Source organism: Cervus elaphus, chromosome 8 (assembly GCF_910594005.1).
Source record: "Cervus elaphus chromosome 8, mCerEla1.1, whole genome shotgun sequence".
Lineage (NCBI taxonomy): Eukaryota > Metazoa > Chordata > Mammalia > Artiodactyla > Cervidae > Cervus > Cervus elaphus.
In genome coordinates, this window is record NC_057822.1 from 15,045,958 (window position 1) to 15,066,471 (window position 20,514).

The 20,514-nt window shown below is 51.8% G+C and overlaps 1 protein-coding gene across 2 annotated transcripts in view; it reads right to left on the reverse strand.

The window, feature by feature from the left end:
* TRIM62 (tripartite motif containing 62) overlaps positions 1-18,337 on the reverse strand; it is a 36,531-nt gene extending 18,194 nt beyond the window's left edge. Inside the window, exons 1-3 of one of the 2 annotated variants that reach the window (XM_043909653.1) lie at positions 18,243-18,337; positions 17,289-17,812; positions 2,535-2,630 (exon numbers count right to left, since the gene is read on the reverse strand). In XM_043909653.1, coding sequence (XP_043765588.1) covers positions 2,535-2,630; positions 17,289-17,696 — 504 coding nt within the window. In that variant the 5' untranslated portion in view covers positions 17,697-17,812; positions 18,243-18,337. Of the gene's footprint in view, positions 1-2,534; positions 2,631-12,207; positions 12,923-17,288; positions 17,813-18,242 lie in introns of those variants that run through there. The other variant, XM_043909654.1, reaches the window with a different exon arrangement.
* Positions 18,338-20,514: the final 2,177 nt, after the last annotated feature.

Here is a 20,514-nt window from a genome sequence, read left to right on the forward strand (position 1 = left end):
TGTCCCTGATGGGTTCTCTAGGCCTCCCCGGCTTGCAGACCACAGAGCCAGAGATCTTGCTGAGGACAACCCAGCGTGAGGCTGGAATATGCCCTATGATCTGACAGAATTAGATAGTAAGCTCTCAATTAGCTACTTACTAGCCATGGGGCCTCAGGCATGTCCCGCAATCTCTCTATGCCTCAGTCTCCTTGCTAGTAAAATGGAGACAACAATTCCTACTTCAAAAGGTGTGTTTTTTTCTCACTCATTTGTTCTACAACTATTTATCATTGTGGCAGCAGGCACAATTGAAGGCACAATTGTGGCAGGAGGAGACTGAAAGCAGGAGAAGGGGACGACAGAGCATGAGATGGTCGGATGGCATCACTGACTCAATGGACATGAGTTTGAGCAAACTCCAGGAGCTGGTGATGGACAGAGAAGCCTGGCATGTCGCAGTCCATGGGGTTTCAAAGAGTCGGACACTACTGAGTGACTGAACTGAACTGATTTATTGTGTGCTAGACAGTGTATAGGTTCTGGGGAATCCTGCGGTCATGGAGGTGACGTTCTGTGCAGTTCAGCAGGACAATGGCTGGGGAACACAATTCCCAGCACAGAGAAAGATTCAGCTAAACTGGTGTGCCCCATTTACTCTAGTTTTTTCTAGGACAGAGCCAGGCCCGCCCCACCCCCAATCCCTTCAGTGCCTCGACTGGGAAAGCAGCCCCTACCTCAGCCCACCACATCCCTGGGAACACACTGGGGCTTGGAGGAGCTGGGGCTGTTTCAGAAAAATACCCTGCCAAGAATGCGTCACTCGGTCAGGGCCGACCAAGGAAAACATTGGGCCCAGGGAGGGAGATCAGACAGGCCCTCAAGCCGGGCCACTAGAGGGGCAGGCGCCACAAGAAAGCCGAGCCGAGTCAGGCACCAGGTGAAATATGACCTCCAAAGCATTCATAGGCATTTCTTGTATAAACACCCCAGTCCAGACAGGAAGCAGGGCTGGGGGAACTGGAGGGGAAGGTGGCCCCACAGGACCCCCCAGAGGTAGACAGATGGACAGGAAGGCAGGGGAGGAAGAGGTCAGTGGAGAAAAACAATGGGGGGGGGGGGCGGTGGTTGGAGAGAAGAACAGAATGCTGGGGATAAAAACAGATTATAATATTCCCCTCTCACCCAGACAGAGGCTTCCATTTTCTTCTCTTCACCTGAGAGGTACCGGATCCCCATGCAGGTGGGGAAACTGAGGCTGTGAGAAGCAAAGATGCCAGAGTTCTGGGTCTGTTTCTCATCTGTTGCCCGCTAAGGGTCCTGCCTGGAGGCACTCCAGAATGTTCTCTGAAGAAATGTCTGTCATGACCTCCCTGAGACCCCACAGTGGGTTGGCAGCCAAGCTGGGGCACAAGTCTGGATCTCCAATGGCCTCTCCAGTGACCTCTGGAGGCCCAGAACATTCCTAAGGCTCGGCTCCAGCTGCTGCTGGCAGCGGCATCTCTGCAAATGGAGTGCTATGCTGTGTGTGCTAAGTCACTTCAGTCGTGTCCGACTCTGTGCGACTCCATGGACTGTAGCCTGCCACACTCCTCTGTCCATGGGGTTCTCCAGGCAAGGACACTGGAGTGGGTTGCCACGCCCTCCTCCAAGGGATCTTCTGGACCCAGGGATTGAACCCACATCTCTTTTGTCTCCTGCACTGGCAGGCAGGTTCTTTACCACTGAGCTACCAGGACAATGAAATCACCCAAGAGCTTAGCAGCCAGAAGGACAGCAGACAGCAAAGCAAGCCTTGCTCAGTTAGAGAGATATCTGTGGAGGACTTGGAAGGAGCCCCTTGGAAGTGTGCTAGGATCCAGAATAGCATGGCTGGACAGAGCCTGGCAGAGTCCCTGCTGCACAGACGGGAAGATTAAGAGTGCAGAAAAGGATGCAGTTTACCCAAAGTCACACAGCATGGAGTGCCTGGATGAGAACCCACAGCCTTCCTCTAGGGTCAAGGAAAAAGACTTTTCAGACCATCGTATTCAAAGCCTGCAGGGGTTGCCCCTACTCTTTATATCTTCACGGTCCGAGTTTCAGAGAGGAGATTATACCAGGGCTGAGCCACAAATCATCAGGAGGACTTGGAGGGAACATTCTCTCCAAGAGATTGGAGGGATTGCTAACTTAAAATGGGTGTGTTTAATAACAGGAGAGGAAAAAGAGACTAGGTACCTTCTTCCAGTCCCATAGGACATCAGGGTTTTCCTAGAGGGTCCCTGATCCCATCTCAAATTTCACCCAAAGCAGGGAGCGAGGATCCTATCCTTAACCCCGGGCACCAGCCCAAATCCTTTCTTTGAAGTGGGAGAAGGTCCCTGCCCCTTTACCTTTGCAGAAGCCCCAGCCTCCGCCCTCCCGCACTCCTCTCAACTGGAGCTTGGGCCCTCGAAACCCCACCCCCGCAGCAGGCTCGAGTCCCCGCCCTTCAAGTGCCCAACTGGCGCCGCCTCCACGAAGCCCCGCCCCCACCTCCGCCAGCCCCGCCCCCACCTCCAGGCCGGGCTCACCTTGGTCTCTGCCAGCTGTCGCTTGAGCAGCTGCAGCGCTTCCGTGTGCTCCCGCTCACTGTCCTGAAGGGCCTGAAGCTGCTCCTTCAGCTCCCTCTGGAACACAGACAAGACAGGAATCGCGGAGCAGGCCAGGGCCAGCCCGGTATTTCCTGGTAACGGTGATGCAGAGCCCAGGCCTGACTGCTGCCGGCGCTGGAAGCTATCCTGGCCCCTTGCCTCCCCTGCCCCAGCACCCTCCTCCTGTCACAGTTCAACAACCACGAAGTCCTGTAGAGTCTGTCTCCCAAGTATCTCCAGAGTCTGTTCCCATCTTTCATCTGAAGTTTTGCAACAGCCTCCACTCAGGCCATCCTAGGAGCTTCTGGTCCCCCAGTCTCCAATCCACCTCCACATACTTTCTGACCCCCTGATGGTCAAGACTCCTTGCTTAGAATGCTCTGGCAGGAACCAAGTCCGTACCACTGTCCAGGGCTGTGACTAACTCCCCACATCCTCTGAGCACTTCCAGTGGGCTAGGCACTGTTCTCAGACCTTAGCTTGTATGGGGTCATCTAATCCTCTCAGTAACCCTGAAGTAGGCATTGTTATTAATCTCCATTTTCCAATGGAGAAACTGGTACAGGTAGGCCAAGAAACTGGCCCCCAAACTTACAGCTAAGAATGGAAGGGTAGTGCCAGAATTGGAACTCAGGAAGCCTAGTTCTGGAGACCATGATGATGACACCAGGTGTCAATTTTCTTCAGTAATGAACAACAACAAAAATCCATGATAGACAACATGTCAAAATTTTAAAGGACAGGATCATTATGACTAATTTTTCCTTTGCCTCTGGTTCCAATATGGCTCAGTAAGTCATGGCTAGTCATCTTGTCTCTATTTACAAATCTGATATTTTGTTCATCATGCAGTTTTTTGGACATTAATTTTGATTTTTAAAAATTTCATTACGAATTATTCCTCTTGATTACTGAGTTTGGGGGCACCTGCTTCAGCTTTGTGCCTGAAGCAAGTGTCTCAGTGCCCTCATGCCCGTCCCACCACTGTCTCCACCATCCTTCCCCCATCACTCCCAGCCAGCCAAAGCGGTCTTCCTGTTCCTCACTCTGGGCTTGCTTCAACCCTATGCCTGCACTTGCTGCTTCCTCTGCCTGGTGCACTTCACTCTCAGGTATCCTCCCCTGATTCCCCTGTAGCATTAACGTAACAACTCAGATGCTGCCTCCTCTGAGAGGTCTTGCCTCACCAGCCCATGCACAGTAGCATTCCTTCCATCCTCCATCACATCCTATTTTGTGGTCTCCATGATCTTGCTTATTTATCTGACAGTGTGTTTACTGTTCCTCTTCTCCACTGGAATGTGAGTTTTAGGAAGGCAAGAATCTTGACTGACATGTTCATTGTTCTATCCTCAGCACTTAGAATAGTGCCCAGCACACAGTAGGGCCTCAATAATTATTTGTCAAATGAGTGAACGGGGCACAGAGATGGATGGCTCCCAGTTCATGTGTGTGCTAAGTTGCTTCAGTCATGTCCTACTCTGTGTGAACCTATGCACTGCAGCCTGCCAGGCTCCTCTGTCCATGGGATTCTCCAGGCAAGAATACTAAAGTGGGTTGCCATGCCCTCCTCCAGGGGATCTTCCTGACCCAAGGATCGAACTTGTGTCTCTTATGTCTACCTGCATTGACAGGTGGGTTCTTTACCACTAGCACCACTTGGGAAGCCCTGGCTTCCAGTACTTCTGGACATTTAGTCCATGGTATCACAGCTGGTTGTTCTCCTGGCTGTCCTTCATCCATCCCCATGCAGGGCAGGCCTACCCTACCATTTTCTATCTCCCCTGCACCCAACAATGGCCTGGCATTGAAATGGGGCTCAAAGAAGTTTTCTCTGGGAGTGAATCTCCATGGAAACAGCCTCTGGCCCCAGCTCTCTAGTCAGCCTGAGGTGTGAGTGGTGCCAGGGAGCTGACTTACCTGCTCACCCCCACCTCCTGTTCTCCTGTCTCATCAGAGCAGGGAGAGCCCTTGAAAACATCTAATCCAACTAATTTTACAGGCTAGATAGCAACGTGAGAAAATGGTCACAATGACATGCTAAGGGAAGCATGTAGAAAACAAAATGATCTGTGCTTACTATCCCTTATTCACTCAACAAATATTTATTGAGCAATTATGATGTACCAGGCAGTGTGAGGCATTGGGGACACAGCAGAGAACCAGACAGACATAGTCCCTACTGATAGGGATCTTCCAGTCTAGTGGGGAAGACAGATAATATTGTTGTTTAGTTACTAAGTCATGTCTGACTCTTTTGTGACCCCATGGACTGTAGCCCTCCAAGCTCCTCTGTCCATGGGCTTTCCCAGGCAGAAATACTGAAGTGGGTTGCCATTTCCTTCTCTAGGGGATCTTCCCAACCCAGGAATTGAACCTGCATCTCCTGCATTGGTAGGCAGATTCTTTACCACTGAGCCACCAGGGAAACCTTCAGATAGTTATCCATTATGGTCTATGCCATGGACAGAGGAGCCTGGTGGGCTACGGTCCATAGGGTCACAAACAGTCAGACATGACTGAAGCAGCTTAGCATGCATACATGGTCTATGCTCTAGAGAAAATAAAGCCGCGTAGGATGGGTGATGAATTTAGTAGGGAAAATAAAGCCATGTAGGATGGGTGATGAATTTAGTAGGGTGTCAGAGAAGGCTTCCCTGTGGAGGGCACACCTCAGATGACAAGTGAAGGATGAAGAGGACCCAGCCTTGAAAATACAAGTTAGATAGAAAACTCGGAATAGCTAGTTTTATGGGAGAAGAGAGCTTGCACAGACATAATAACTGGAACTCCCGTACCATCTCAGGCCATAAGGCAACCAGAAAGATGGATATGACAGGCCAAACCCAGTGAAACAGAAGGAAGAAGCAGCCTGGGTCCCTGATGGGGTAGCCACCCCATCACTGCACTCAGGGATGTGCTAGGAAGCTTGCCCTCTGTAAAAAAGATAAATAGACTCAGTTTATAGTGCTGGCCAATTTCCATGGTGTAAAGGCTCCCTCAAAGCCAATTTCAAGCTCTCCATGTAAGGTCATCAGATGCAGAGCTGAGACAAAATTTGCAGTTAGTTCTCAGGAACCAGGGCAAGTTGGCCCTGGCACACCATTGCCTGGGCTCCTTTCCTATAGACCTGTTTTATGTGGAAGAGAAATACACCCTCATCTATTTTCAGTTACTTTGGGCAACTCTCTATTACTAACAGTTGGAAGTCATTCCTCATAGATTCTCATGCATCTGAGCCACTGGAATAGATAAATCACATTCACCTAAGAATACAGAATGACTGCTCCCCCCTGACGGCCTTGGGTCTGTCCAGCTTGGGACAGTCTGCTTGAGATGCAGAGTTTGAGGAGATGAACCAAATGCTACAATTCTCTCCCTTGGTTGCCCTCATAGACCCAACCACTCAGGCAGTTCTTCAGATTCTCTGAGAAAACTGCCCTGGAGGCCACGTTCTTCACATTGCTCAGGGCACCCCAGGGACATGGCCAAATTCCTCCCTGCTTTCAGGGTCAGGGAATAACAGGATCCCGGGAGCAATGGAACACTCATTCGTCCGTTCCGCAAACATGTGCTGAATGAGGCCTCCTTGGGCCCCACATGCTGCTGTGTCAACGACAGGGAGAAGGATGGGGGTGAGTCCCAACCCATAATGCTTCAGGAGGTATGTAGATGGACTGGGTGGGTCGGGGGGAGACAGGGACAGAGACATTTACATCACAGTGAAAGCTGGAATAGTGGTATGGGACCCCAAAACTGCCCTTCCTCTCATGTTCCCCATTTCTGTGCAGGGCACACCCCCTATACCTGCTGCCACCCAAGCCAGAAATCTAGGAGTCACCCTTGACACGGCCCAGCCACCAATCCAATCAGTCATCGGGCTAGCCCTGGAATTTGTCCTCTCCTCTCTATACCCACTGCCCCGGTTCAGTTTTTATCACTTCTTTTCTGGACCATGGCTCCAGGCTCCTCCCTGCCTCACAGAGCAGCTGAGATGACGGTTCTCCAGGATGGATGTGTTCCTGCATCTCCTCCCCCAGGTCCCTCTGCAGGATTTCCACATTGTCTGGGAAGAAGAGGGCTTCCCAGGTGGCTCAGTGGTAAAGAATCCATCTGCCAATGCAGGAGCTGCAGGAGACACCAGTTTAATCCCGGGGTCAGGAAGATCTCCTGGAGTAGGAAATGGCAACCCCCTCCAGTATTCTTGCCTGCAAAATTCCATGGACAGAGGAGCCTGGCGGGCTATCGTCCATGGAGTTTTAAAGAGTTGGACATGGCTGAGTGACTGAGCACACACATATGCTGGGGAAAAGGGCACCAAGTCTGAATGTGGCATTCAAGACCCTTCAGTATTGGCCCCAGATTTCTTCTCCAGCCTTTTCTCTTCATCCAGACCTAACGTTCAATGCAGTAACTGCTAGTCACACGTGGCTATTTAAATTCAAATGAGGGACGTCCCTGGTAGTCAGGTGGTTAGAACTCGGTGCTCCCAACGCCGAGGGCACAGGTTCAATCCCTGGTCAGGGAACTAAGATCCCACATGCCAAAAAAATAAAAATTAAAAAAAAAAAAAATAAATAAATTCAAATGAAATAAAATTGAAATTCAGTTCCTCAGCTGTACTGAGTTGAACCATAAAGAAGGCTGAAAACCAAAGAATTGATGCTTTTGAACTGTGGTGCTGTAGAAGACTCTTGAGAGTCCCTTGGACTGCAAGGAAATCAAATCAGTCAATCCTAAAGGAAATCAACCTTGAATATTCATTGGAAGGACTGATGCTGATGCTCCAATCCTTTGGCCACCTGATGGGAAGAGCCAACTCATTGGAAAAGACCCTGATGCTGGGCAAGATTGAAGGCAGGAGGAGAAGGGGATGACAGAAGATGAGATGGTTGAATGGCACCACTAACTCAATGGACATGAGTTTGAGCAAGCTCCGGGAGTTGGTGATGGACAGGGAAGCCTTGTGTGCTGCAGTCCATGAAGTTGCAAAGAGTTGGACATGGCTGAGCAACTGAACAACAGCTGTACTAGGGTGAACATTTCAAGTGCTCAACAGCCACAGGTGACTGGTGGCTACAGTATCAGAGGGTGCAGATGCAGGACACTTCCATTATTCCAGAAAGTTCTACCGGACAGTGCTGCTCTAGATGCATGAAGGAACTTGCAGTGCCCTCCACCAGGCCTTTATACATGCTGTTCCCTCTGTCTGGAAGGCTCAGCTACATGGTTTTCTCTACTTGTTAGACTAGTGCTTATCTCGGAAGACCTAGATCAGACCTCACCTCCACTGAGAATCCATATCTCAGCTCCATTCTGTCCAGACAATCCCCTGTGAGCAGAGCCTTCCCTCACGCTATCTGGCACATGCTGCATCTTAACAGCAAGGTTACCTGTCAGTCTTCCCCATGAAGTATAGGCTCTTAGGCCAGGGACTGAAAGATTTTCACACCCTCAGTACCTAGGAGAGGGCCAGGCACAGAGTTTACATCCTGAATCTGCCCTGGAGAAAGGCTGGGCTGGGCTGGGTCAGGGCTCACCTCTGAAAGGGTGGGCGGAGTCCCCAGGCCGGCAGCTCTCAGGTGGGCTACAGATCCCGAGGGAACAGCTAAGTTAGGAAAAACAAAACGCAGAACCCACAGAGCAGGACTAGGAGGCAGCCTGGGCTCTGTTACTCACCCTGCCTTCCCTCCTTCTAGGCCTGGGATCAGACCTGACCCCCTGGGTTAGGAGACTGGCTTTGTCATCCATTAGCTGTGTGATCTTGGGCAGGGACCCTAACCTCTCGGGGCCCCAGTCCCTCATCTGAGAAATGGGGAAAACAATATCTCCTAGGGTTGGAAGGGTGAAATGAGATAATGGTAAGAAGTGTTTAGCCTTACAGTGGAGGGACTGGGTGCTTGGGAGACAGGGGGCCACCATGTCCCATGTGAGGTTCCTGGGTCACTTCTCCATGTCCCTGTGGTTTGCTGTGTCAGGCCCCTCCTTTCCTCCTCACATGGCCAGAATGGAAAGGGGCCCCAGGGACCATCTAGTCCAGCCATCTGGATTTCTAGAACAGGGAACTGAAGTCCAAGAAAAAGGGACTGAGTGGCCCATGGCCACACAGCTTGACAGAGAACCAACTGGGAAATCTCCTCCCAGCAGATGTCAGACAGGAAACAGGAAGCTGTTGATAAACTCCTAAGTGATAGAGCTAACTGTGAGGAAGGACACTGACCCTCCCGGAGGCTCAGAACCGGGTCTGGAGGTGGTGCGGTTTAGGTTTGAATTTCACAGGCACCGTGTCACTTAATTCTCACAACAACCTCATGAGATTAGTGCCTTTGACACCCCAGTCTCTCAGAGGGGGAAACAGAGTCTCAGAGAGGTCAGGCAGTATGCCAAAGGTGACAGAGCTTGTAAGAATCAGGAGTGGGGATCCGAGTGACTCCAAAATCCATGTTGGAAACTACTCGGTCCCTCTGTCAGCAATACAGTAATCATGTCTGGGCACTCACAGTCAGGCTTTGGGCCAGCCACTCCAGGGGGCTGGGGGGCTGCAGACAGCCCTTGCCCTTGAGAGTTTGCAGTTAGTAGGAGAGGCAGAAATAGAAACAGGTAGACTGCAAGGGAGAACAGGATAAACGTGGAGGGAACACCTAGGAACCCAGCAGTGTTGGTGACTCCCTCCCACCCCAGTTACCAAATCTATCAAGTACAGCTAATGACAGTGCCGGCTCTGTGGTTGTTGTGAGGATTAGGTGACTTAATGCAGGACCTGTCCGGAGGCCCAGGAAGTGCTCAGTCACTCGTAGTTGTCATTAACATCACAATAATTATAATTGTATGTGAAATAGGCAGTTTCTTAGAGAGGGTATATTTCTGACGTAAAGATCTGGGAAGATGGATGGATGGCTGGGCAGGGTCCCTTCTAGTCTCCAGGGTGGGGCCAGAGCATTCCAGGTGGAGAGAACTGGTTGGGTAGAGGCACTCCTGGTGTGTGCAGGAAGTGAGGGGCAGTTGGGGGTGGCTGGAGCCAGGTATGTGGGTGGAGTCCCCAGCTGGAAAGGCCAGTGGGGCCGGCTGGGATGAGGGCAGCAAGGGGGTGGGGCGGAGTTGGCCTTGGAGGTCAGCCTGGGGGAGCTGGACTCTGCAGGCCCCATCGACGCTGGGGCAGAACAGGAATGGGGGTGGGGGGATGCCCTCCTGAGGGCAGAGCTGCTGGAGAGGGGGCAGAGTCAGGGCTAGTGCTGACGTAAGCACACAATTATGCAAATATGTCAGCCGAGAGACTCTGGGGCTCCTGCGTGCACAGAGAGGCCAGGCCTGGGGCAGCAGCTGAGGGGGAGGACAGATAGCCAGGGCTCACAGGCCCCCAAGGCCAGACCTCCCTGACTGCAAGGCCATCCCTCCTCCAGCCCAGAGGATAAAGCAGCTGCCAGAAGCCATCTCCACCGGCTTCAGGGACCCTCTCACCCCTGTCACCGTTCTGCCCGGTGGTAACAGCATGAACTTGGGTGTCAGAAAAACCTGGGCTCAAATCCTGGCTGCATGCCCTTGGGTCGATCACGTCTTCCCCTCTCAGAGCCTTCTCTATAAGATGAGGACCAGAGCCACTTGGCGGGGGACGTGATGAGGGTAAAATGAGACCCTTGAAAGGGCCCAGCGTGGCGTGGCTCACTATAGGTACTCAAAACCCCTTGTTCTCAAGACTCCTCCCCTCCTCCGCACCCAGTACTGCCTTCTCTTCCCTTCTCTGGCCCAAAGCTGCCCCAGATCTTCACATGGGCAAACTGAACTTGCCTCTTCTCTCCCTTCCCCCAGATCCCTCTTCTACTCGCAGACCCCTGATGCTCCTGTTTCTTCTGTCAGCCCGAACCCTGATGTAGCTTCTCGGCCTCTGAGCCTGCGCTGTCCACTTTGAACCTCATGGTCTCTGGCAGAGCAGCACCGTGTGACTGTGCCCCCTCCTCCAGGCTGCCCACCAGGTGCACCCACATGCCGCCCCTTAAGGCACACTGACCAGGCCAACCTTGCCTGCTCTAGCCTGTTCCTAGTTCCCCCACATCTCCAGGATCAAGTCTACTCTCCTAGGGTAGGGGTGGTGCATTCAAGCCCCTTTCCCACCCTTCCCCCTCCAGTCACAATGAACCACCGGCTCACCTTCATGCCTATCCCTGGCTGACTCAGATCATCATCTGAGTCCAAGTTCTGGCTTCAGCAACATGTACTGGTTGCATGACCTTAGGCACAACCTCTGAGCCTCAGTTTCCTCATATGAAAAATGGGGCAATGAGACCTATCTCCTAGGGCTGCTGTGAGAGTGAAATGAGAATAGGTGTCTGCCCCTGGCACTCTGCACATGGGACCATGGGTGTTGTTTTTCCCTCTGTAACGTCTCCTCTCTCTGCTCTCAAGACCCAGTTGTCAGCTGGGGAACCTGGCCAGTCCTCAGTTGTGGCCTCAGGAGCCTAGGACATGACCCTGCAGCTTATGGGCCTGTCTCCCAAGAACCACAGCAGGGCCAAGCTTGTCTTGCTCTCTCCTGGGCCCAGGACCTGGCCCTCAGTGAGCCAGCGGAGGAGTATCAACTGAGTAAGGTACTGACTAAATCTCTGAATCCCAGAAGGACACCATCTCCACATCCTGACAACCACCCCCCGTGTTCAAACAGAATTCAAGGTCCAGAAAGTAAATAATGCTGTGAAAACAGCACTGGACTGAGATTCCAGGGAGCTGGGCTCTGGACCAAACTTGGGCAAGTCAGTTTCCCCATTTGCACAGTGGGGAGAGGATGGAAGCGGATGGTTTCTGAGGCCTCATTTGGATGTTCCCTGAGGCAGTTAGGATGGTGTTGGTGAGGGGGAAGAATTCTGAGTCAGATAGACCAGAGTCTGACCCAGCTATGCCTTCTACTTGCAGCATGATCTTGGGCAAGTTACTGAGCCTCTCAGCCTCATCGTCTTGATCTGTGAAATGGGGCTGATCCTAGTCCTACTTGGGGAGTGGGGAAAAGAAAAAGGGCTTCTGTGAGGATTCAAGGCCCGTAACAGCACCTGGCACATAACAATGGTCCAATACACTCTGGCTTATGTTTTATAGGGCTGTTATTGTTTCTGTTGTCACTTCCTACCAGATCCTTTCCTCTCTAGAAAATAAACGTCCTGGGGTCCCCAGCTTCCATTCTCAGTTTCAGCCCCGTGACCTGTGCTCAGCCAAGGTGTTCTGGATAAACTGGGCTTTTCCTGGTTGCCCACACACACCTGTGAAGAGGGAAGTAGAGATGCCAACTGCAGCCGTGGGTCTGACTCACTGGCAGCCTTGCCCCCCTGGAGCCTGCTTTGTGCACACAAGTCCTGCCCTCTCCTGCAAAAAGTAACAGCAGAGGCCACTTTCCCTGGACACAGACAGCCGGGCTGTCCATAGTAGCAAATAAAGCACCTTCACACCAGTTGTCTCTGGATAGGCAGCAACTCGCTCTCCCTCTTTATGTTTTGTTCTGATTTCCACTTCCCAGGTTGGGAGAGGGTACAGAGAAGGCAGCACCTTCTGCTCAGCTGGAAGAAGCCAGCATCAGGATTTGAATTCAGTCCTCAGCTCTGTTCTTTCAGGGGTCTCTGGAGCCCCATGCCCAACTCCTCAGGGCTCCCATCCAAGGCTGATCCACTGTTGTCTCCCTTGGCATGAAGGAGGCCTTGGGAAAGGCTCCAGCGGTCACATGAGACCTGGAGGGGGTGGCTGGGACTGCATCCAATCCCTTGCCTGGAGGTTAGGAAGCTGAGATGGCCAGAGCCGGATGCTGTGCCTGAGTAAGATGACATTCAGCACCTGCCCTTGGAGCATCAGCTGGCACAAGCAGACGGTGTCCGCAGCCTGACCCTGTACACTTAAACTACAAAGACAGGCAGGGTGTGGGGGAGACAGCCACCCGGTCCTGGGAGGCAGCTCAGAGGCTATGCATGGTCCACTCAGCCAGGCTTCAAATACTGTCCCTGCTGTTTATCAGCTGGGTGACCAAACAAGTCACTGAATTCCTCTGAGCCTCTGTTTCCTTATATGTAAAAAGAGTAAATTACAGTACCCACTTGACAGGGTGTTATGAAAAACATTAGATGAAAAAAAAAATTAAATGAGTCAGTACACGAAAAATGCTTAGCACATTCTTGGGCAGTGGACTAGAACTCAGTAATACTGACTGAGAAGCCCCAAACCCTTCTGAGATGGTGGCTCCTTCCCTCCACTTTGCGCTGTGGTCCAGTGCTCAGCAGTGAAAAAAAAGGGAAGGCGCACACACACACACACACACACACACACACACTGTTTACATGACAAAATTTCTGTAGAACTGTAAACAAATCTTTAAGTAAAATCCTATTTTTCCATGGAGTGGGACTATGGGGGGATTTTAACTTTTACACTATATAGCTCTGTTTATTATGTTAATTTTATACTCAGAAAAAATAAAGATATTTAAAAATTGCTACTGCTAACTGTGTGCCAAGCACAGTGTCAGGCACTTTTGATACGACCTCCCTAACCCTTTCGACATCCTTCCCATGATGGTCATATTATCCTTATGTTAGCAGGTGGAGGCTTAGAGAAGTGAAGTGATCTGATCAAGGACACACAGCTTATCGGCAATGATGCCAGGATCTGACCCCAGTATCGGAATCTTGGGTACAAAGCCATTCTACTTGGTAGGTCAGGGAAACCTTCACAGAGGAGGGGCTATTTGAGCTGAGCCTGGAAAGCTCAATAGTAGGACTTCTCCAGGCCTGGGTTCTCAGCCTGGTGTGATTTTGACCCTAGGGGATATTTGATGAAGCCTGAAGGCATTTTTGGCTGTCAGAGCTTGGGGTGGGTCATGCTACTAGTATCCAGTGGGTAGAGGCCAGGGATGCTACTAAACAGCCCACAGTGCACAGGATTGCCTTGCATAACATAGACTTGTGTGTGTGAGCGCTCAGTCACTCAGTAGTGTCCAGCTCTTTGAGATACCATGGACTGTAGTCTGCCAGGCTCCTCTGTCCATGGGATCTCCCAGCAAGAATACAGGGGTGTGTTGCCATTTCCTTCTTCAGGGGATCTTCCCGACCCAGGAATCCAACTTGCATCTCCTGCATCATCCTATATCGGCAGGCAGATTTTTACTATTGTGCCACCTGGGAAGCACTGCATAACATAGACTTATCTGGCCCCAAATGTTACTAGTGCCAAGTATGATGTAACATACTAGAACTGTCATTTATTGAGTGCTTACTATGTGTCAAGTGCAGTACCAACTTCTGGCCAATGTCATCTTATTGAATTCAGTCCCATCATTCCCATGCTGTGAAGGAGGTTCCTGAGGCTCAGAGATGATAAGGAACTTTCCTAAGGTCACACAGCCAGAAATGGTACTGCAGACTTGGAGCTGCCAGAGTACAAAGCCAGAGCCCTTTACCTCTCTGCTCTGCTGCGTCTAGGATTTATAATAAATGAAAATAGCTCCAGGCTAACTGTTAGGAGGAGGGGAGGTGTGAGGAGACTCCCGCTGAGCCAGGAGTAGCCTCCTCTGGCCTCAAGGCCTTGGGAAAGGGGAGGATCCTCTCCTCCCTGCTCTGCCATTTCCCCATCTGTCAAAGGAAGTTTGTACCAGATGATCTCCAAGGCCCTGCTGGCTCGGAGTCTGTTATTCTCCAGGAGAGGGGCCCAGCCCAGGCCTCAGGAGCCCTGGGGACAAGCCACCAGCTGCTGGGAGAGGAGGGGGTGTGACAGACAAGCCCAGTCTCATTTCCAGTGCATAAATAGCTAATGAGCCCCACTTCCCCATGAACAGAGCCGGAGTCATGGGGAGTGGCTTGAGCCTCACCCAGCAGCTTACTTCTCCACGGGGGAGGATGTTTCTCTGCCACTTTCTTGCCAAGCCCAAAGGAGGTACCAAAACAAGACCTCCTTCTCAGGTGAGAGGCAGCTCTGGGCAATCGCCCAGCTGGGCACTTGAGGTCTCATATGTAAAAGGAGAAAGGATGGGAGTGCGTGCTGACCCAGCCTCTAACCTGTGCCAGGCATCTCAATAGCAGATTCATTTCAGGTCAGCCTCATGAAAATCCTGGTAGGAAAGAATCATTCTAATGCCAGTTTACAGGCGAGAGCCTGGAGGCTTCCGTGAAGAGATGTGCTGATTAGACAGACAGGGCTGAAGGAAGGTTTGGAACCTAAATGTGACTGACCCCAGGACAGTACACTAGAGGGTGAGTGAGTAGCAGTCTTATTTTTCTTTTCACCCAAGAATGACAGTGTTCCAATAAACGTTTGGAGAAAATATATGTTCACTTTCTCCTGCCTGACCCAGGTCATGGAACAGACGACAAACCCCTACAACACCATAATTTGGATTTGCTGGTTTGCAGACACGGGATTCAAATGTTGGAAGGGAGTTCTCCCTAGCTAGAAAGTCAGACAGGGAGAGGTGGGGCTGAGCGGCAGGGACGGGATCTGGCTGGGGTCAGGCTGAGCTTTCTAGGCTGGCCCTCTCACTGTCTGGCAGTGTGACTTTGGATATGTCGCATCACCTCTCTGGACCTGTCTGCACATCTACATAATGAAGAGGATGGACAGATGGTTTCAGACAGAGTCCCTCCAAACTCTTACTACCTGCACCCAGTCCTGTCCAAGCTTCTCTCCTTCTCCCTGTTTATGTGACTTCATAGACGGGGAGACGGAGACACCAGAGCCTGGCACAAGGGGTTCTGAGAGTAGAGGGCCAATGCCATCCTTGTGCCAGCTCCCAGAGCCCCCAGCCCTTGCTCTCCATCCCCAAACAGCCAGACTGAAAGGGAGTCAGAGGTGGTTTGGGGATTAAAGGAACAAGGAGCAGATGAGGTGAACACAGGGTCATTTCTGCTGGGACCAGGGTATCTGCTGATGCAGGCTGGCTCACAGAGACTCATGTATAAGGGGGGTGACCCTCTACAACAGGGAAAATAGTCATTTAGCTCCTGCTTAAGGAGTCAAAAACCTTCTGCTTCCAAAGGCTCTATAGTCTGGGCCAACTTAGGTCAGGGCTAGTCATTCATTCAACCTTTACTGATATGCGCTGTGGGCCAGGCCTTGGGCCAGGCTTTAGGTCCACAGATATGATGACTAAGAGACTGTCCCTTCTCTTGGGGACTGTGTGCTAGTCTGGTATCCTGAGGCCAAAGACACAAGGTTTGCTAGATTTAAATGGTTTAGCTTGAGAAAAAGATTCCAGGCTCACAAAAGCTTGGGAATCATTTTATTAAACACAGCAAGATGGGTTTCTTTGCTACAAGATTTCTCCAAGCCTTTAATATGCAAATGTACACTGAGAATTCTCCAAGGAGGGTATAGAGAATGTACTTTATTTCCTAATTATAGCTAATCTTGGAGCACTATTTTAATACTTATTTTTATTTATTTATTTGGCTATGCCGGGTCTTAGTTATGGGATGTGGGATCTTTAGTTGCAGCGTGTGGGCTCTAGTTCCCTGACCAGGGATCAACCCCAGCCCCCTGCCTTGGAAGTGTGGAGTCTTAGCCATTGGATCATCAGAGAAGTTCCTGGAACACTATTTTTTAAAAATATTATATTTATTAACAAAGACTGCAGTGCTAATGCTATTGTTTTGGAGTTTAGAGAAGGCTTACACAGAGAGGGCATTTGAGCAGGGCTTTGAGAGTTGAACAGGAGTTGGTCAGTGAGGATGTGAAGGCTGCAGGGAGATCAGGTACAGTCCTAGTCTGACTATGATCAGGCTACCCTGCATGTACTGTTTCACATAGTCCTCAAGATCCTGATGTGGGCGACAGAGCTAAAGAGGTCACTAAAAGTCCCTGGAAACTCCTAGAGGTCCATTCGCTCTCTTTTCTTGAATCACCTCACCTCAGGGTCTTATTACCCAAATCTTGAGTCTGTAAGTACTATCCTCACTCTCAATTAGCCTCTACTGTGATTTCAACTCAGAATGATTTTTTACAGTATCTGAATTAGATCCCAGTCTTAGACCCTCACACACCTTGCCCTAGCCCCTGGCACCCAAATCCACTCTCTCAGCAGTTTGCTGACCCTCATTTAGACCCTCTCTTAGATTTAACCCTGACCTGCCCAGTGATCTAGCCCAAGTACTGATCCTCAGGTCCTGATGCATACCTGATTGAATCCCCAAGGTTTTTGTGCCCCAAAGCCTGCAGCTCAGCTACAATGTCTAGTCCAGACTCATCCTCGGACGGCGGCCCCACCCCCTGTCCAGTCCCGACCTTGTTCCCATCCCCCACCTGTGTCTTTGTCCCCAACTCAATCCTGAACCATTCTTACGTGGGCAATGTCTCCAGGTCCTACTCTAGGACCTCCCATAGTGGCCCTGCCTTTGCCCAGCTCTGATTCGGCCCCGTCCCCAACCTTGCCCCAGCCAGTACAGCTCTGATCCTATTTGTCCCCGCCGTCCCACTCCATTGGTGCTCTCTCCCCCAGCCATGGACCCACCGCCGGCTTCAGTTCAGAGACCCAGCCTGGCGAACTCGGCTCAAGGGCCCACCCTCAACACCGCCTCCTCGCCGCGGCCCCGCCCCGTCCTAATTCTGATAGGGCCCTGACCCTGCCGGAGGCCCCGCCCTATGGCAATTCTGACTGGGCCCTGCGCGCGCGGTCCAGCCCTGACCCCGCCCCCGGCCCCGCCCCGCCCCCGCCCCCAGGCCGAGCGAGCAGCTCACCTGCAACTCCTCGAAGGCATCATCGATGCCGGTGACTTGGTGCTGCTCGTGTAGCGCGGGTTCATCGCAAAAGAAGCAGAGCAGTGCGCGGTCCGTGAGGCAAAAGAGCTTGACCTTGTCGTGTGCCTGGCAGGGTCGCGCGGCCCGGCGCGCGTTGAGGATGGCGTCCAGGGGGAAGGCGCTGTAGCGCTCCACGATGTTGGCCAGCTTGAGGCTGGGCGCGAGCGCGGGCTCCGCAAACGTGCGCCGGCACTCGGGGCAGTCGCGGGCGCCCTGCGCCTCCTGCCTCACCCAGTGCTCGGTGATGCAGCGGCGGCAGAAGTAGTGCTCGCAGCCCAGGCTCACCGGGTCCTGGTAGATGCTCAGACAGATGGAGCAAAGCAGCTCGTCCTTGAGACTGCATGCCATGGCGCCAGGGGCGGTGGAGCGGGTCCCCCCGAGATGCAGGGGGCAGCGGGGAGAGCGCGGCGCTGTCGGGGGCAGCCTGGGAATGGGTGCCAGGAGCAGGCCCGGAGAAGCAGGAGCTACAACAGAAGGAAGAGGTGTTATCCGGGAGCGGGGTAATGCGAGTAAGAGGTCCGGGGTAGAGACTATCCGAGAAGCAAGCCCAGGAAGGTGGTCTTGAGGTAGTGGGTGACCCGGAGCGATGGGTGCTGGAGGGAGGGGGCCGTGGGTGTCTGAGGGAGGGTGCTCCTAGCAAGCAGCGTCTAGGGAAGGGGGCAGTCCCGAGGGATGGGTGCTGGGAGAAGAGGATCAGGGAGGGGGGCGGAGGCCTTGGGGGGCTGTAATACCAGGATGGGTGCGGTGGGGGGAGGGGGAGAAGCTGGGGATGGGGAATTCTCGAGGAGGGGGAAGAGCCGTCCCTCGGCTGTGCCTGGCAGAGGAGAGAAGGGGTGTGAGCAAGCTCAGCTGCTCGATCCCGGCCCCAAGACCAGTCCCCGCGCGGCCTCTTACCCGGCTCAGAGGCCACTGCTTCGGTCCCAGCGCAGCCTCTCAACCCGGAACCAGCCGAGCCAAAGCTGCCGGCGGCCTCGGCTCCCTCCCCGCCCCCGCGGGCGGGGACCCAGTGACTCCGCCCTCGCGGCGGGCGGGGGAGAGGAGGGGCAGGGCCCGGACTCCAGCCTGCGAAACCCCTCCCCGCCCCCACCATTCTCCAGCTCCCAGGGGTGCGAAAGCCAGCTCTTCCTTCAGGGTCTGCACTTGGAACAACATCCAGGTCTCGCTTGGCGTCCCTGCGGCGGAGGTGGGGGGTGCGGGTGGGGGGCGGGAGAAGTGGGCCCGCTAATTTGAGAGGATAAGGAGTATAGGATCTTTTTGGATCATCAATGTGAAGATTGGTGAAAAATAATATTTTGTATTAAAACAAATACAGGTGTATTGTTTAATCTGCGTAGAATACAACTTTTGCATAAAATGTAAAGATAAAACTCGAGAAATACCCTGCTTGCTTAGAGCAAGTTCAAGATCCTCACACTTCTAAGCCCTGGGGTCCCATTTCCTCTTCACTTTCTTAAGCAGTGCTAGTGGCGGAAGTTGGAAAGTCCTGGCCCTGACTAATATCTGACCCGAGGAGTTGTCTCCACTCAGCAAGCATTCCTGGAGTGCTATAGTATGAGTGCTGTATTGTGAAGAGGGAGAAAGAGTAATAGGAGACCTGGTCTGCATGCCAGATGGAGAGGGGATAAGGGATTTCTAGGCAGAGGGGGCAGCATCTGCAGGAGCATGGAGGTGTGAAAGGGAAGGAAAATTTTGGGAAAGTGTGAGTGATTCTCTACTGTTGGGGTTGGGTGGAAAAGGGGCTAGAGTGTGGTGGAGGGCGTTGAGGGTCTTGCTGAAGGATTTCCTGAAAGCATTGAGCTTTCAAGCAGGGGACTGACCTGGTCTGAGGTGGGTTTCAGGAAGTCAAGGAGATGCTTATTATCCCATCAGCAAGATGAAAGCAGACTCTCTGATTTGCCCACATATGTGCAGTGCTCTGTGGACAGTGAAGGTGTGTAGCTCAGTAACAGTAGCAAAGATGTGGATTTCAAGAGGAGAGACTGGGCAGCAGTAGATTAATGTCGTCATGCCTGCAGGTGATGAGACCTGAACTGGCGCCATGACAGTGGGTAAGGAGAGAAAGACAGGGTACTGAAGGTATAGACACTCTGAAATTTTGTAATGGATTGAACATGGAGTGAGAAAGAAGGAGGCATGAAGGTGGCTCCCCCGTTTCTGGCTCCTCCGGCAACGTCTTCACTGGCGTTAAACTTTATCAAAGCACTTTAAGAAAACTTTAAGAAAAACTTTAAGAAAAAGCTTGACATTTACCCCTCTGCTATTTATGTGTCCTCCATCACATCCTTACCTGGTTTCATGTCTCCATCATTGCCAGAAATAAGTTGGTAGCTCATGTAACAACTATTCATGGATTTTTCCTTGCAGTCAGAGCCCTGATTTTGTTCAGGTGCGCCCCCACTTCCCCATGTGACCAAGGGTTGGCTGACCCCAGTCCAGTTCTAGGAATAAGTCCTGTTCAGTCCAAATCCATCATGATGGTTACATTCCTCTTGCCAGTGATGGCTTAGGTTTGAACATATGATGCAGGTCTGGCCTTAAATACCAGAGGGGAATCTTGTAGCAAGGAGACAGCTTCTGCAAAGGGTCTCTTCCCTATCAAAACCAGTCTGCCCCTTTTTCTGGATGTACTTGTATGTGTTTGGTGGTGATATTTGGAATTGCTCCCAGTCCGAGGATGCAGCCAATACATGACAGAGGCAGGGAGAATCCTGGGGAAGAGGAGCTGGTACACTGATGGAGAGTCTAGACTTTTGGATATATGAGACGGTCCGTCTTATTGCTTAAGCAGGTTTAATAGCACTGTGCTTTCCCTTGGCAAACAAAAGAATCCCAAATGATACACTGATATGTACCTTCATTTTTTTTACAAAGAGGGCAGGGTCTAAATTATTGAAGCACTTGAAATGAAAAAAGGCTTGATGATGGATGAAGCAGTGGGCTTCATTTATTCAACATGTAATCTGTCCTCCTCTTCTATAGCAATATAGTAGCTGGAGAAAGGATGAGTCTGCTAGGTACCACATTTTCCAGCTGCTCTTGCAGCTGAGTGTGGTTTTGTGACTAAATCCTTTGTAATAAAATATAATAGAAATAGTCCTAAGGCACGTGCTCTTCTGTGTTCCATTTCCTCTTCCCTCATGGTGTCTCAGATGGTAAAGAATCTGCC